The sequence below is a fragment of the Arabidopsis lyrata genome (genome assembly GCF_000004255.2).
Source record: "Arabidopsis lyrata subsp. lyrata unplaced genomic scaffold ARALYscaffold_7, whole genome shotgun sequence".
NCBI lineage: Eukaryota > Viridiplantae > Streptophyta > Magnoliopsida > Brassicales > Brassicaceae > Arabidopsis > Arabidopsis lyrata.
This window is the reverse complement of record NW_003302549.1, coordinates 15,320,688-15,335,286: the sequence shown is the minus strand read 5'-3', so window position 1 is coordinate 15,335,286 and position 14,599 is coordinate 15,320,688. Positions and strand designations below refer to the sequence as shown.

The 14,599-nt window shown below is 35.1% G+C and overlaps 3 protein-coding genes, 1 long non-coding RNA gene and 1 pseudogene across 4 annotated transcripts; 3 read left to right on the top strand and 2 right to left on the bottom strand.

The window, feature by feature from the left end:
* Positions 1-74: 74 nt before the first annotated feature.
* LOC9304457 (imidazoleglycerol-phosphate dehydratase 2, chloroplastic) lies at positions 75-4,313 on the bottom strand. Its single transcript, XM_021018451.1, has 10 exons — positions 3,279-4,313; positions 2,814-3,197; positions 2,093-2,331; positions 1,590-1,689; positions 1,279-1,486; positions 883-987; positions 693-785; positions 509-583; positions 367-429; positions 75-242 (listed from the first exon to the last, which is right to left on the bottom strand). The coding sequence occupies exons 5-10, from the start codon at positions 1,300-1,302 to the stop codon at positions 75-77; spliced, it is 528 nt and encodes a 175-aa protein (XP_020874110.1). The 5' UTR covers positions 1,303-1,486; positions 1,590-1,689; positions 2,093-2,331; positions 2,814-3,197; positions 3,279-4,313.
* A 24-nt stretch (positions 4,314-4,337) lies between these two features.
* Positions 4,338-5,114, top strand: LOC110226827. The gene is made up of 2 exons (XR_002330736.1): positions 4,338-4,656; positions 4,776-5,114. It is a non-coding gene; the product is annotated as an uncharacterized LOC110226827 (long non-coding RNA).
* A 1,826-nt stretch (positions 5,115-6,940) lies between these two features.
* On the bottom strand, positions 6,941-8,271 carry LOC9306465 (annotated as a pseudogene).
* Positions 8,272-9,248: 977 nt separating this feature from the next.
* LOC9306464 lies at positions 9,249-9,802 on the top strand. Its single transcript, XM_002870347.2, has 2 exons — positions 9,249-9,253; positions 9,331-9,802. Exons 1-2 carry the CDS (start codon positions 9,249-9,251, stop codon positions 9,800-9,802), a joined length of 477 nt encoding a protein of 158 aa, XP_002870393.2.
* Positions 9,803-11,006: 1,204 nt separating this feature from the next.
* On the top strand, positions 11,007-11,955 carry LOC9304456. The gene is made up of 4 exons (XM_002870346.2): positions 11,007-11,149; positions 11,241-11,311; positions 11,411-11,497; positions 11,530-11,955. The coding sequence occupies exons 1-4, from the start codon at positions 11,032-11,034 to the stop codon at positions 11,809-11,811; spliced, it is 558 nt and encodes a 185-aa protein (XP_002870392.2). The 5' UTR covers positions 11,007-11,031; the 3' UTR covers positions 11,812-11,955.
* The last annotated feature ends 2,644 nt before the right edge of the window (positions 11,956-14,599 follow it).

The following is a 14,599-nucleotide window of genomic DNA, read 5'->3' as shown; positions in this document are numbered from 1 at the left end:
TATTTTTGTTATGACGAATATTGCAATAAGTAATGGATGAAGAATGATATGTGTAGTGTGTGTGTGTGAGTCTTTTATCTGAGGTGAGATTTCAATAAGACTAGTTTTGCATGTATGAGTCCAAACTCAAACCTTGGTATTGTTCCACCGCGACGTGGATCAGACTCTGTTGCTTGTCGGAGAGCCCTTGCAAAGGCCTTAAAGGTCGCTTCTATTATGTGATGAGAGTTTTTACCGGCAAGCTGTCATAACCAATCGAATTAAGAGATAATTGTCAAGAAAATGTTTTCCGATTGAATATAGAAAATAACATTAATTTACTGTTATTATTCTTGATTGCTTTATGAAAGATTGGAATCGTGATACCTGTCGGGTGTGAAGTGTCATACCAGAAGTATTCACCAAAGACTGGAAGAAATGCTCCACCAACTAAATGGGAGAAGATTCATTTAGTGATTTGACAAACCAAGAAAATGAAAAAATTAGAAAAACCTCAAACTGGAGGGACCTGTGTGTCGTATGTTCCTACTCTCTGGGTTGGAATCTCTAAGTTTGTAGCCAAGATATGGTCTACCAGATAGATCTTGCCAGATTTTCATCCATCATCAACCATAAACACTTCCGGAAACTCCAAATTACCTTGAAAAACAAACTAGATATATGCAACAGAAAGTTAACAATTTGTATCGTACCAGGGACACACGTATGAGTGCTTCATCAAGAGGAGCTGTAAAATTGCCAAAACGGTTAATCCCTTTCCGATCACCAAGTGCCTTTAACAAAGCCTAATAGAAACAAAACAGTAATTACATCTACAACTTCCCAAAAGTGCTACTCAATCAATTTACTCAATAGAGCAAGAAAATACACTTGACTACTTACTGTACCAATAGCAAGAGCAACATCTTCATTAGTATGATGATCATCAATGTGAAGGCCACCAGTAGCTCTTACATGTACATGGAACAATCCATGTGAAGCAAGTTGCTAAATCACAAACACTTAATCAAATTTCAAGACAACATATAAAATGAACACTTAAACCTTTGAAAATGTCATAAACGGATCAAAACTAATCAAACTTGAAGAAATTTTCAACTTCTCAAAAAATTGAATTGATACAGAGAAAGTTTTAAAGACGGAAACTTCATTAGTTTTGATCGCAGAATCAGTGTCTTCATTGCATGGGTCACAGTCTTCTTGACAAATAATGGAGCCCAAGTAAGAAAATCAATAGGCAAGAAAAAGAAGAAGAGGCTAAATTGATTAATAGTATACCTGTGTCAGCAGCAGACTTGGCATGTCTTGGTGCTAGCAGTTCTTTCTGTAACACATCAATACCAGGAAAGGCTAGTAGATTCATGGACCGCAATTCTTTCTTCAGAGAATCCTCGACATATTTAAACCCGAATTTGGATATCCAAACATGGCTTAAGTCAGCAGTTGCAGGGATAACAAGTAATTCAACTTTGAGATTTTGAAGAGTCTTCACATCAAAAGACATAGAGAACAAATTAGCAGAGTTTTACAGCAAGAATCTGTTTACCTCGCTACCTCGAAGTATAGAAGGAAAAAAAAAAATAACTTACTGATTCAACAACGCTGAAAAGCCGGCGGCACATCCCTTGGTGTCTGTAGACATGCCGAGTTCCAATGAACTGCATCTCAGCTAAGCGGTTACCATGAAATCTAAAGAGAAAGGTAAAATATCATTAATAACATGTAGATCGCTTTAACAGGAAAAAACATGCATCAAAACCAATAATCTAAATTCTAAAAGTGCATAAGATAAAACATGCACGAGTACATATTTATTGACACTAGCATTATCTCTGCCATCCTTTTTGTAGTTATCTCACATATAGGATTGAAACCAAAACAAAAGATTATCAGGAGATGAATAACCTAATAGATGCTGAAGCGACTATTTCATCGCCTCTCTCAAGAAGAGCAGTATAGAATCCACCAAAATTTAGCCGATTGAAGTTCGACCAAAGAAAAGCAAAGTTTAAGCAAAAGAACCAACACAAAAGCAATACCAAATAAAAATATTGTAGTATAAAAAACTTGAAGTGCTGAAAAGTTTACCCACAATTGTAAAGGACATTTCGTACAATATTTACCCCCACTCCTCCTGTCAATAATGGGGAGAAAGCATTCATCCATGACTGTCAGAGAGCTATGGCCAGCTTGGAATTGCTTTCCACAATATGAGGGTGTCCACCTAAGAATGAAATCTGAATCTGTACATTCCCTATGAACTAGAGACCACGAAAATCTAGCTTCCAACTCATGTTTGACACCGACGTACTTCTTGACACCTTCAAAGAGCTGTTAAATGAACAAGAAATTTCACTTAAACATAATGCTTTGGTAAAGGACAGAAAATACATGGGAACAACACAGGATATTAGACTCGTGTCTTTTAGAATTCAGTTATACCAGGATTTCGGCCACAACATGTCTAGGTTGAGTAAAAAAGGTACACTAGCCTAATTGAAGCAGGCAACACCCAATAATCTAATTGACAATTAATGGACGTTCAACATCTGCCGCCTAGAAGCTACACCACGCTTTTTAACTGAATGAAATTTGCAAGGGTTGAGAGACTTGAAAGAAAAGTACAGCTTTGCACTTCTTCCCACAAAAAGAGATGATTGGTTCAGTGGTGTCAGCTGGGGTAATATGACATGCATGATTTGTGATCTAGAAAGGGAGAATTCCAACATCAACTAGAGTCTAGAAACTAAAAACAAAACTGAGTAAAAACAGAAGTGGAATATTCAAGCCAGGGAAAGAATAAATGACAGTACATTTTTTCTCACACATTTTGCAGGTATTTGCACCCACAGTTTGACTAACATCTTCGACAACTGCCCTACAGAATTTGCATGTACAATTGGGGCAATGCCAATCACCATGAGGAAACATCTGTAATTGAACCTCAAAAAGATCCAATCAGGCATCAGATGACCCTAAAACAACCCTGGTGTAGTTAAAAGTTAATGACAATTCAGTTCAATAGATAACTCATGACGAATTCCAATTTAATTCTCAATACATATGTTTTTGTTAAAAAGTAGAAACCATCTAGTGCAATGTAAAATTAACTGCAACAACCACCAATTTGACAATAGATTAAACAAAGCAGATTCAACATCTTCGAGTTCAGTTCTTAGAATCTAAAGATCCACCACCTGCAAATAAAAACGAAACAACACAGTGAATTCCTCAACTCTCTTTTTGAATATCAGATTCTCACACTTGAAATTTCTTACCTCAATTTCTCTTTTTCTTTTCTTTTTTTTGGTTTTCGTTTATGTTATATCCTTGGCCTCTTTGCTTCGTCTTCCTTTTTCTTAAGAAGTGCCTCCAGTTGTGTGATGCCCATTGCTGCCATGATAACTTGAATATGGAGATGGCAATCTCGTTCAACTTTATCACTCGATTGCTTTTCATATTTCTCAACATCCAATTTAAAGTAATCGCTAACACCTTCGAGCGACATGTTATCAATTCTTCCATCAAAATTTTCAGCAAACCACTTTGTTGTATCTATCTCATATTTAGCAATAGGACATGCATGGAAATTAGCATTGAAAAGATTCTTCAAATCACTGAGATTTTTGTTATACACCATCCAAATTTTGCCGTTGAGAATATCGAAGACCCTACTATAGACGTTAGCATCGATTTCATTTCGAGCGACGGAAGTATCAATCCTAAACCTCTGCACGCGCTTTTGTATGAGCGTGTTACGTTCAACGTTTATTGCAACAAAGTGAAAGAAAACTCCGACTCTATTGAAATCAAAGAAAGGAATATCCTCACCCATGATTTTGGATCTGTAAAAAATAGAGAAATTACAGATTGAATGAAATCCGTCAATAATAGCCTAAGCCTACCGATCGAAACCGTAGAAATCTAAGTGCCTCGTAGATCTGGATTTATCCAGAACCAAACGAAACACCACAACTACTGGCAAACCGTTCTCCTCTTCCGGATATTTGTTAGAAATTTAAGACAAATCTCTAATTATACAGATTGAACGATTTCTCGGCTTAATCCAACTCTAGATACTAATTAGACTCCAAATTTTTTGGATATTATACTCTAAACATTCAGGTACTTAAGAGATTTTGTCAAGTCGAGAACATTAAGAATCGTCTGAGATATTGAACAAAGTTAAGCGGTGAGTTTATCTTTCCAATTTCAAGACAAAGAGGGGCAAATTTTCCCAAAGTCAGTTGGGACAAAAAGCAACAATGATGTGTCCCTCTAATCTTTTGGGTATGAAACAAATGGAAGCTACAATTTTAAACAAATGGAACCTTCTCTTCCGAAACCCTATAAAATCTTCCTCTCCGTAATGTAACCATCACCGCCAAATCTTTGAGCCAACCTTCTTGCTCCTAAATTCCCACTTTCGAACGTTCTTTCTCTCCGCAAAAGTCTCATCCAAAACAGAAATATGAATCGTCGACCTTACGCATCTCTCTCAAATCCGGATGAGTTCAAATTCTCTGATCGATAATTTAAGGATCGAATCATTGGAGTGGGTTTATGGAGAACTCAAAATTAGGTTCAGTTGGTGTTTCATGTAGAAGTTCTTCGTTGAACACTTTTCAACAATATGGGGAAAGCTGTACCTCCTAGGTGAATCTCTTTGTCTCATCCCTTTCCTTGTAAAACATCTTTCGCTTCTCACTATAACTGTTAACACAAATCTACATTCTAACCCTTCGACTTTATCTTATTTGTTTCGTTTGTGGTAGATTTAAAGATATATCAGCGATGACGAGGAGGAGCGGTGACGTTACCCAAGAAAAACATCAAGAAAGTCGTTGATCGAGCTGGTGGCTGGTTGGTTCCGTGAGATGATGGTTGTACGGCACACTCTTTCTTTTATGTACCTTTGGTGTGAGTAGATTTTTGTTTAACTAAATGAGGTTCTGATTATCAACAAGGTTCAATCGACGGTCTTTCGTAGTGAATTCTGATCTGAACACAATGTTCACTCTTTTCTAATCATCCTCTTAGTAAAATTTGGTCCGTCTTTTTACCCTGAGGTTTTCGGCTTTTAAACCCTAGCTATTTGTTTCATCTTCTTTGATTTGGGTTTAGATTAATAGCTCTGAAAAAAATTCCAACACTAAGCTACATTTGTTTATACTCATTTGGAGTGTTTTGATTCACATGTTTTGGGGAATTGGTGTTGTAATTCTAACAAAGTCAAAGACCATAAAAATGAAGATGTATTACTAATTTGTATTCTCTAACCAGCCTTGGCAGTGTATCAGTCTACTCCTCCACAACCACACGTTTAAGCACAAAGGAGAAGATCTTTCAAAAATTAACGGCAAGAGGAAAAGAGATCTCAAATCTGTTGAGGACGATTGAAAAGAAAAGCTTTTTGGTCCTACCATGTACACATCATTTTTGCAAGACAAAGAAACAATTTAATGAATGATCCTCATGGCATTAAGCATTTTTAACATTCTATATCTGTCCACCAAAAATTAACTTTTATTTCTCCAGTATAGTAAAAATGAAGACATTTCATTTCATATTTAATACCATGGTCTCCGTCTATTTGTTTAATAGCCTTCTAAATTCAATGATATAAGTTTGGTGTTATGCTCCCAAAAAAATAGAACAACGTTAAGGTAAAGTCTCCATTTTTCACGTTCATGCTAACTCATATATACAAACATGCATGGTGTGATATTTTGTAACACTTTGTCACTTTGTAATATATGATTCTACAAAACCAAAAAGGGGCTTGATATGGTGTAGTGACAGAAATTAAAATAAGTTAACTAATTCAAAGAGACCATTGACGCTTCTAAGAGTATCTAGAACATCAGCAAAATGAAAAACATTTTACTCTAAACCACGTTAGCTAACCCTGGACAAAAATATATTGAGTTTCAGTGTAATTACTTATAGGCTCAAGCGTTCTCAGAATTATGACTTCTAGATAAATTTTGAACATCAATATTATCCAAATATATAAGTTAAACTACGACAATTACCTATTTACACATAAATTTAGTAACCAGAAATAAAATAACATCGGGATTTCTCCTAGTAACCCAATAATGATCTCCCTTATTTTAACAATGTGGAATACCGTCTTAACAATAAAACGCTGAGAAAACATAGTCATTATTTGGTTTTCTGAAACATTTTAACATATACGTAATAAGTTTGAGCATCTTTTGCCAGTGCCGGTCCGGTGAAATCCGGGGCTAAATACGAAAAAAAAAATTGGGGTTTTTTAAAAAGTAGAAAGTGGTAAAAAAAATTTTTTTGCTAATTATGGGGCATTTATAATTTTTATTTAACAATTTTTCTTGAATTTTAAAGATTTTTTGCTAATTATGAGGTCTTTTTGCTAATTGTGAAGTCTTTTTTGTCAAAATAAGTCAAAATTATAATTAAAAAAAAAAACAAAATAGATTATGGAAACAAAGTCTGTATATATATAACAACTATTTAACAAACCTAAACCGGTATATAATTTCATTTTAATTGTAAAATCTAAACCCTAACCACTCATTTGTCAACCCAAACCGATATCTAATTTTGTTTTAAATATAAAATCTAAACCCTAACCACTCATTTGTCAACCCAAACCGATATCTAATTTCGTTTTAATTGTAAAATTTAAACCCTAACCACTCATTTGTCAACCCAAACCGATATCTAATTTCGTTTCAATTGTAAAATCTAAACCCTAACCACTCCTTTGTCAACCCAAACCGATATCTAATTTCGTTTTAATTGTAAAATCTAAACCCTAACCACTCCTTTATAAACCCAAACCGACATATAATTTCGTAAAAATTATAAAATCTAAACCCTAACCGCTCCTTTATAAATCCAAACCGATATATTTTTTTTTTTTTTCGGCAAATCAAATATATTGATATCATAAAAGTTTACAAGGTACATAATAGATACAAAACAACCATTGTACGCAAATATAGGAAATTGAAACAATTTCGATGAAAGAGTGGAGAGTAACCCTGCTATCAAAAGCCTTACGGGCTAACAAATGAAATCTGTTATGTCCCTCTTTCACATACTTGTTATTGGCTATCAGCTTGCTGCTGAGACTCCAAAATGCCTTTAGCATTACTTTACTTTTGAAATGTGAACTTGTTGTTGGAGATAATACTGTATCTTGTCGCTTCGTTGAAATCAATACATTTGACGACTCCGGGAAAGACTCGCTTTGATCAGTGGGTAGTCGCCTTTGTCTTATCACCCATATTTGTTGCCATGGTAAATGTTTTATCTTCTTAAAATCAGACATGCCATTCATGGAATCTACTTGTGAACCGAGATAAACCAAGACCCAATCCCAAAAAACAAGTGGCCATCTGGGCGAGGTCGAGGCTTCATCTATCTTCAATAGAAAACCAAATTCGTCTTCTGATGCATCGTATTCAAGGATGACGTTCATAAATGGTTGGTGTAAAATCATCATATGCGGTCGTCTCCTCATGTAATCGTGAACAAAACACTGTGAAGAAGAAGCCTTTCGTTGGACCAGATACTTCTCGGGAATCATCGGGTGCGCCGTTAATTCCCTCTTTGTCGCCAATCGAAGATCTTTGAGCATAGATCTTGGGTAGCGATGCGCAGGGAATTCCGGTATAGAATGGCCAAATAGCGGCACAGGATCACCAGAATTAATCCATTGTGTTTGACTGTTCTTCTTTGTTTCCACTAGTTTGATGATATCCTCATCTTCCGCCAAAACTCTATTGATGCCGGGATCAAATACCCAAGTGAAACCTCCATACCCTTGGGTAAGAGGACAATCACCGGTTGATAACCGGAAAAACCACCGGCGCCAAGGGAAAGCACCGAAAACAAACCTTCTCCGTGGAAGGAAAACACAATTCCATTGAATCAACATTACAAAGGAATAGAGATATTGTAGAGGAGATGACTCTGTCAGATCTGGCGAATGTCTCTGATGGAATTGATCCACAACCCAAATCAGGAATGGATCCGGGAAGGAGAACAGACTCTGATTTGAGAGCGAGAGGCGCGATCCTTCAGACATCATCATCGAAAATAGACAAGGAACATGGGTGGGATGGTCGTGATTTACCATTATCGACTAAAATTAGAGAAAATGAAACCAATTGAAGAAGAAAACAACGATGGCCGACGCCGGAGAAGCCGACGCCGGCCGAAAACGGTGAACAAAAAACGAAACGGCGCTTGTCGTTGAAGTCGCTCGGAGGAGAGAGAAGAGAGGATTTTATCGATTAATATTCTCAAACCGATATATAATCTTGTTTAATTGTAAAATAAAATATTTAATTGGTGGTGTCCATAATTGATTTAGTTTATTTGTTTTATTTAAATATTATCAATTATTTTAATTAGTTTATTTAGATGATATGGGTAATTTTGATTGGTTAGTTAGAAGGGAGTGAATAAGAAGGGTTCATCCCTATGGGTGAATCCAAGAATCGTTCGATCTATTGTATTATACATAGGGCCCTAGATCCAAATTTCACTTTGCTCGGTCTAGAGCTGGTCCTGGTACAGACATTCAGTTTTCAAGTACTGTACGTCATATTTTAAAAAATCATTATCGAGTCTCTTGATTTAATTGAGATTGGTTTAGTTAATATTGTATTATTTTAATTTACCAAAAAAATACATAATAATTATTTTGTCTAAAATTTGAGTTATCAAAACTTCTAATATTGTATTTGATTCATAATTAAGTTTGGTTTTATTTTAAATGGTGCAGCAACCGCCTGACGATCAGAACCTAGTACAAGAAGAAGAACCTCCGATGGCAAGCTTTCTAACAGATTTTTTTTTTTTTTTTGACATCTGAATTTACTGTTTTTTTTGTAGAGGTGGGCATTCTTATTTATGTTCAGTATTCAAGTAGTGCATAGTTAGAAAATCCTTATTTGAAATCTTTTGATTTAATTTTGGTTTAGTTAATATTCGGTTATATATACAAATATTGTTTTTGATTTACCAAAAAAAAGAAATACAAGATAGTGTTTTCTTTTGTCTATTCTATGAGTTATCAAAACTTAAGAATAAAAAATCATTTGTCTAATGTATTTGATTCATTGGTCCTGCATTCTACTTCTCTACACGATGTCTTGGTATCTCCTATTTAAACATGGTTTACTCGACATATATATATAAGGTTGTGATATTATTAATAAGTAGGATCCATGCTAACAAAAAAGGAAGGCATGAGGTTAACTAAACCAAAATTAAATCAAAAGATTTCAAAAACCTTGGCTACAACATCTCTCTTGGAGAACCCATTTCAAGAAAAAAGGCAAAGCCAGCAACTAACAATGTGGAGAAGACAAAGAATCGTCTCTTAAAGAGGCAACAGTTCAAGCAACTTAGAGAAATGGAGTTGCAACAAGAACAACAGTTGTGTCAGTTCGACCGACTCGATATGAAAAAGATCATGTCATTACTTGAAGATAGTAGTAGCAGCAACAACAGTGATGGCGGCGGTGCCGGTGATGTGTTTTATGCTCCTCATCAAATAATACATTCATCAAAACCCTTTGGATATAACCCTAATTCGTTAGAGGAGCAGTTACAAGGTATATTAACGCCGGTAAATATACCTGAAACTAATACTATGAACCAAGACAATGCGATATGGGACGGGTTTTGGAACATGGATGTTGTGGATGGACATGGTGGGAACTTGGATGTTGTGGCTGCTACTGCTGCTTGTGGCCCAAGGAAGCCTTATTTCCATAACTTGGTTATTCCATTTTGTTAAGTATGGTCGACTTTTGGAGTTTGGTTTTCTGTCTTTTTAAGCTTTTGGTTTGGTAACTAGTTTCTCATGCTATAAGCATATAAGTAGTTTGTAATGAAGTGTGTGTGTAATGTAAGAGGACTACTTTAAGTTCAAGATTTTTTTTTTAAAATCAAACATTAGTGAATGAGCATAAAATTAAGGAAAGAAATTTAATAGATTACTAGTCGGAAAGCATTCCTTTCGGGATATACAGTGTGGTGGTTTTTCGGGAGAGAAGTCCACTCTGAAGCATTTTAGTGCGTTTCTACCGGTGTCAAAAACGAGCATCATTCGGATGAACCATCTGACTGCGTTTTAAAAATGTTAGGCTAAATTTTAAAACTCATTGGGCTGAGTCCAACGGGTGCATCTGACTAGAGATGAATCCAATCAAAAATTGAAAAGACCATTTTACCCCTAACTAAATTAAAAAAACACATACTTATGCCTAACCCTAAATCTGAGTCTCAACGCTTCTTTCTCTCCTCTTCACCCTGTTCTCAAGGTAATGTGTTCATTCTCTTCACCCAGTCATGTTAATTGTTTTCTCTGTTTCTCTGTTATCCATTGTTTTCAATCACGTTTGTTAGTTTGTTGATCACTTTGCTTTTACAGTTTTGTCATGAAGCTTGAGACCAATTTGTTCAAAGTAGATCTTAGAGTCGCAGCTTTTTAGCTCTGTTTTTTTTTTCCCATATATTTGTAGTTTCCTCCACTACCATGTTCTCTTCCACTGTTCCACAAAATCTACTCTCCATTAATCTAGCTGATCAAGTTTTTGCAGTTGCTTTTTTTTTTTAGGTTTTTAATCTTAACAATGTATTGTTTGATTCGTTCCTTGTTTTTTTTCGAAGCTTGTTGTTTTCTATGACTTATGTTACTTCTACCGAAAAAAAAAATTGTTGTTAATTAGTTTTTGAGATCTTACGAGTTATGATACTTTTTGCTCAAACTCATCTTCCACAGGTTTATTTGCAATTTTTTTTTTTCGATAGAAAACAAGATTTGATGATGCATTTGGATTTTGCTTTTTAAATAAATGTATTATTATTTCGTAAGACTTCGTTCTTTATAGGATCCACTATTTTTGTTCACACCCTAGATTAGTCGGAGTCTAGAATCCAAATTCGATTGCGATGTTTCAAGTTAAACGAATTCAAGATTATGGAATGGCTTCCTCATTGTAGATAGTGCATTCGCAAAGCTCAATGGAAAATTCTGACCAAATGTATAATCGTAAGCCAATGGAGAAGAAAAAGGAAGGCATGGGGTCTATTGATCAAGACCTGAGCTTTAGGAAGATTATGAAAGATGTTGAGCTCTTTGGTAACACTATTTTCTCTCTCTCTTTGATCGCCATGTATTGTGATAATGCAAGTTTATGTACACTTCAGCTGAACTTGTTTGTTGTTTCAAGGTTCTTCACATATGACATGGAAAGATAAGAAAGCATTGGAGAACAAGAAAGTGACTGCACTCGGTGGAAAGGTAAAGATTGTACATACTTTGAAACTTTGGCTGTATTCGAAACCTTTTTTATTTGTTGTTCTGAGCTAAGACTTGAGTTTTCATTTGTTGCGATTGCAGCCTCAAAAGAATCATGGGTTACCGCTGAGTGTAGCGCGAGTACAGATGAAGAAACAGAAAGAAAGAGAAGAGAAAATGTTGGAACAGGTGATTTTCACCTGTTATCGGATGTTTTGTAGAATATGATTCTTGGCAGATTTGGAGGACAATTTGGGAGTGGAAGTACGAGGAAACCCGCAGAGAGGAAGCGTACGCTAGAAGAGAGAGTCTTGAAGTCAACTGTAGGGCATTTCAAGGGCGGTGTTCTTGATGTTAGGCATATGCTACATTCTGGTTCTTCAAGAACTAATGACACATATTTCAAGATGAAGAAACACAGTAAGAGCGAGAACAGGGAAGGAGGAGGCAAGAAGAAGAATAAAGGAAAGAAGAAAGGAGGGGGTAAGAAGAAAGGCAAGTAACCGTGGTAACTCTGTAACAAGTTTTGAATGGTGCACATGCTATAACCTACCTTGCCGATGTCAAGCTTTACAAGTGCAACTGTCGTGTCCAGGTGAAAGTCCTCCATACATGGAAGCAATATATTGCACAATCAGGAGAGACCTTTGAGATGGTTTTGGCTGACCAAAATATATGCAATATAAAGTATATTGTAATTGACATTCTATAATAAAAAATATGTCCTATACTAACTGATTTCTATTGCATATATTTGTAGGGCACTAAAATACATGCTACATCTGAAGTTTCTATTGTACACATCATCTGAAACTTCAGATGTTGCATGTATTTTGGTGCCCTACAAATATATGCAATAGAAATCAGTTAGTATAGGGCATATTTGTTATTATAGAATGTCAATTATAATATACTTTAGTTTACCTTTTGGTTAGCCAAAACCATCTCAAAGGTTTCTCCTCATTGTGCAGTGTATTGTTTCCATGTATGGAGGACTTTCACTTGGACACGACAGCTGCTCTTGTAAGGCTTGACATGGGCAAGGTAGGTTATAGCCGGTGCACCATTCATTGTTTCTTCCTTTAAGAGTATGATAGTGGACTTTGACAGAGAATAAAAAAAGAGGATGTGGGTGCATTTGATATATTGGATAATCTCTTAGATCCCAATGATTGCTATTTGATTTCACCCAATTCTCCATAGTAACAAGAGTCCTAAAACGCTTTGCGCGTAAAGGCGAGAAAGATTTTTAATTTGGGCTCCTCATCAACATTTGAGTACCTTTCAAAAAATATTGGATTCTTATATCAATAATGATTATAGATGATTGAAAAATTGAAAGTTGAAAGTCGTGGATTATTACTCAACTATTGCTCTCGATCCGTATAGGATTTTGTTTTCCATGAAATGATGTGATTTTACGTGAAGTAGTGCTTTCTGTTGGTTAGGGGTGTTTTTGTTCATCTATGTTTTTTCGAACAATTAATCTAAAACTTTTAGTACATTAGTTAGCTACTCTAGAAGATTTGTTTTCTTGATTTTTTTTTGGTTTAATGAAGCCTAATAAGTATATCTCTTTTCGATTAGGAGAGATGGATGAGTGTGAGTGGATTAAAGTGTTGGATTTGCTAATCCATTGTACGAGTTAATCGTACCAAGGAAAATTAACTATGAAGAACTCTTAGGGTATATAATTTCCTAATCTATCAATTATAATCTTTGCAATTCATTGATTTCCTTTAAAATTCTATTATGAATCTACTCAAATATGATAACTGAAATCAAGCAAAGAGTATAAACAGACTCAGTAATTAAAATCAATCTATATAAACTGGAAATTCATGAAATCTTCTTTAGAGATGTAGAGTCAAATTCGTCTCCCTGAATAACACAGAAAAAATAAAGCACTTCCAAATTAAGAAATTTTTATGTAGACACAGGGATTGGCAATCGAAAATGTTATGAGTACGAGATAATAAGCAAAGCCTTGACAATGAAGATATATCCAAAAATTTATTGGTCATTCCAATAAGTTTTTTCCCAAATAAAACAAATGTAACGAAGGGCATATTTATAGTATAGAAATAAAATACATTGTTCATGATATGTAACCCTGGCACGAGACAAGTCATAACCTTACCGGAAATCGACAATCAGGGGTACTAATTGGAATTCCGCTTACAAATACTTGGGGTACGATCCGGTTGATCATCAATACAAAACAATGCGTAAAAGGGGTTTCAACTTTTGAAAATGATCAAGAGCACATGGTTTTAACACTTGGAGGTAATAAAATACCTTCATGGAGAAAAATTGAAGGCATTATATAAAAATTATCGCCCTTTGACAAAAGGAATATGCATCAATGAGTTTGTGTATTATGGCGATTGGACTCCAACACCAAATAAGAATAAACTAATAGTGTGTTTTGATGTTAGATCAGAGAGGCTAAGTTTTATCAAACTACCTTTATTGGACATAAGTTGGGGGTACGTACTACTTAAACTTTGATAAACTACCAAGGAAAATTATCCAATGTTAATATTTTCCATTGGCATGATATATACATATCTTGTCTTTGATTTATGGATATTACGAGATGTCAAGGAACATCAATGGTCGAGGAATACAAGTCCGTTACCGAGATTTTGCTGGAATTCTACAGAAGACGTTCCAATATCTTTTCATGGCTACCAACAAGATGGGGGAAATTGTTATATATTGCCCCAAAGTTTTTGCCACGTGGGCTTGGAGCTTTTTACATTCTCTAGCTACTATGATGTAGAAAAAAAGGAAATAAGAAAGATTCAGCTTAAAGGACTTTGGAGATGATGGAGATTTTAGGCATTGTTATGGAATCGGAAATAATGATAATTGTCAAAAGACTATATCTCACAAGAAGAATGTCAATATTATACTTAGGGAGGTGTATTCAATAAAGGATTTGAAATGATTTGTATTAAAAAGATAAATCCTATGTTATTCAAACATGAATTTTAAAAGTCTTTTTAAAATCAAGTGTTATTGGATTAGTGATTTTAAAATCTACAATCAAATCCACTGTTATTGGAAACATTTTAAGTTGTGGATTTGAAATGACTTGAGTAATTTTTGGTGGGATTTCAGAGAACATCTTAGTTAAAAATTCAAGTATCCAAATCCCATGGTTTTAGGTGGGATTTGGGAGAGTTTTGATATCAAATTCCCTAATTCACCAAAATTCACCAAAATCATCTCAAAACTCATTAAAACTCAAATCACTCCAAATTCTTTCTTCAATACACCCCCCTT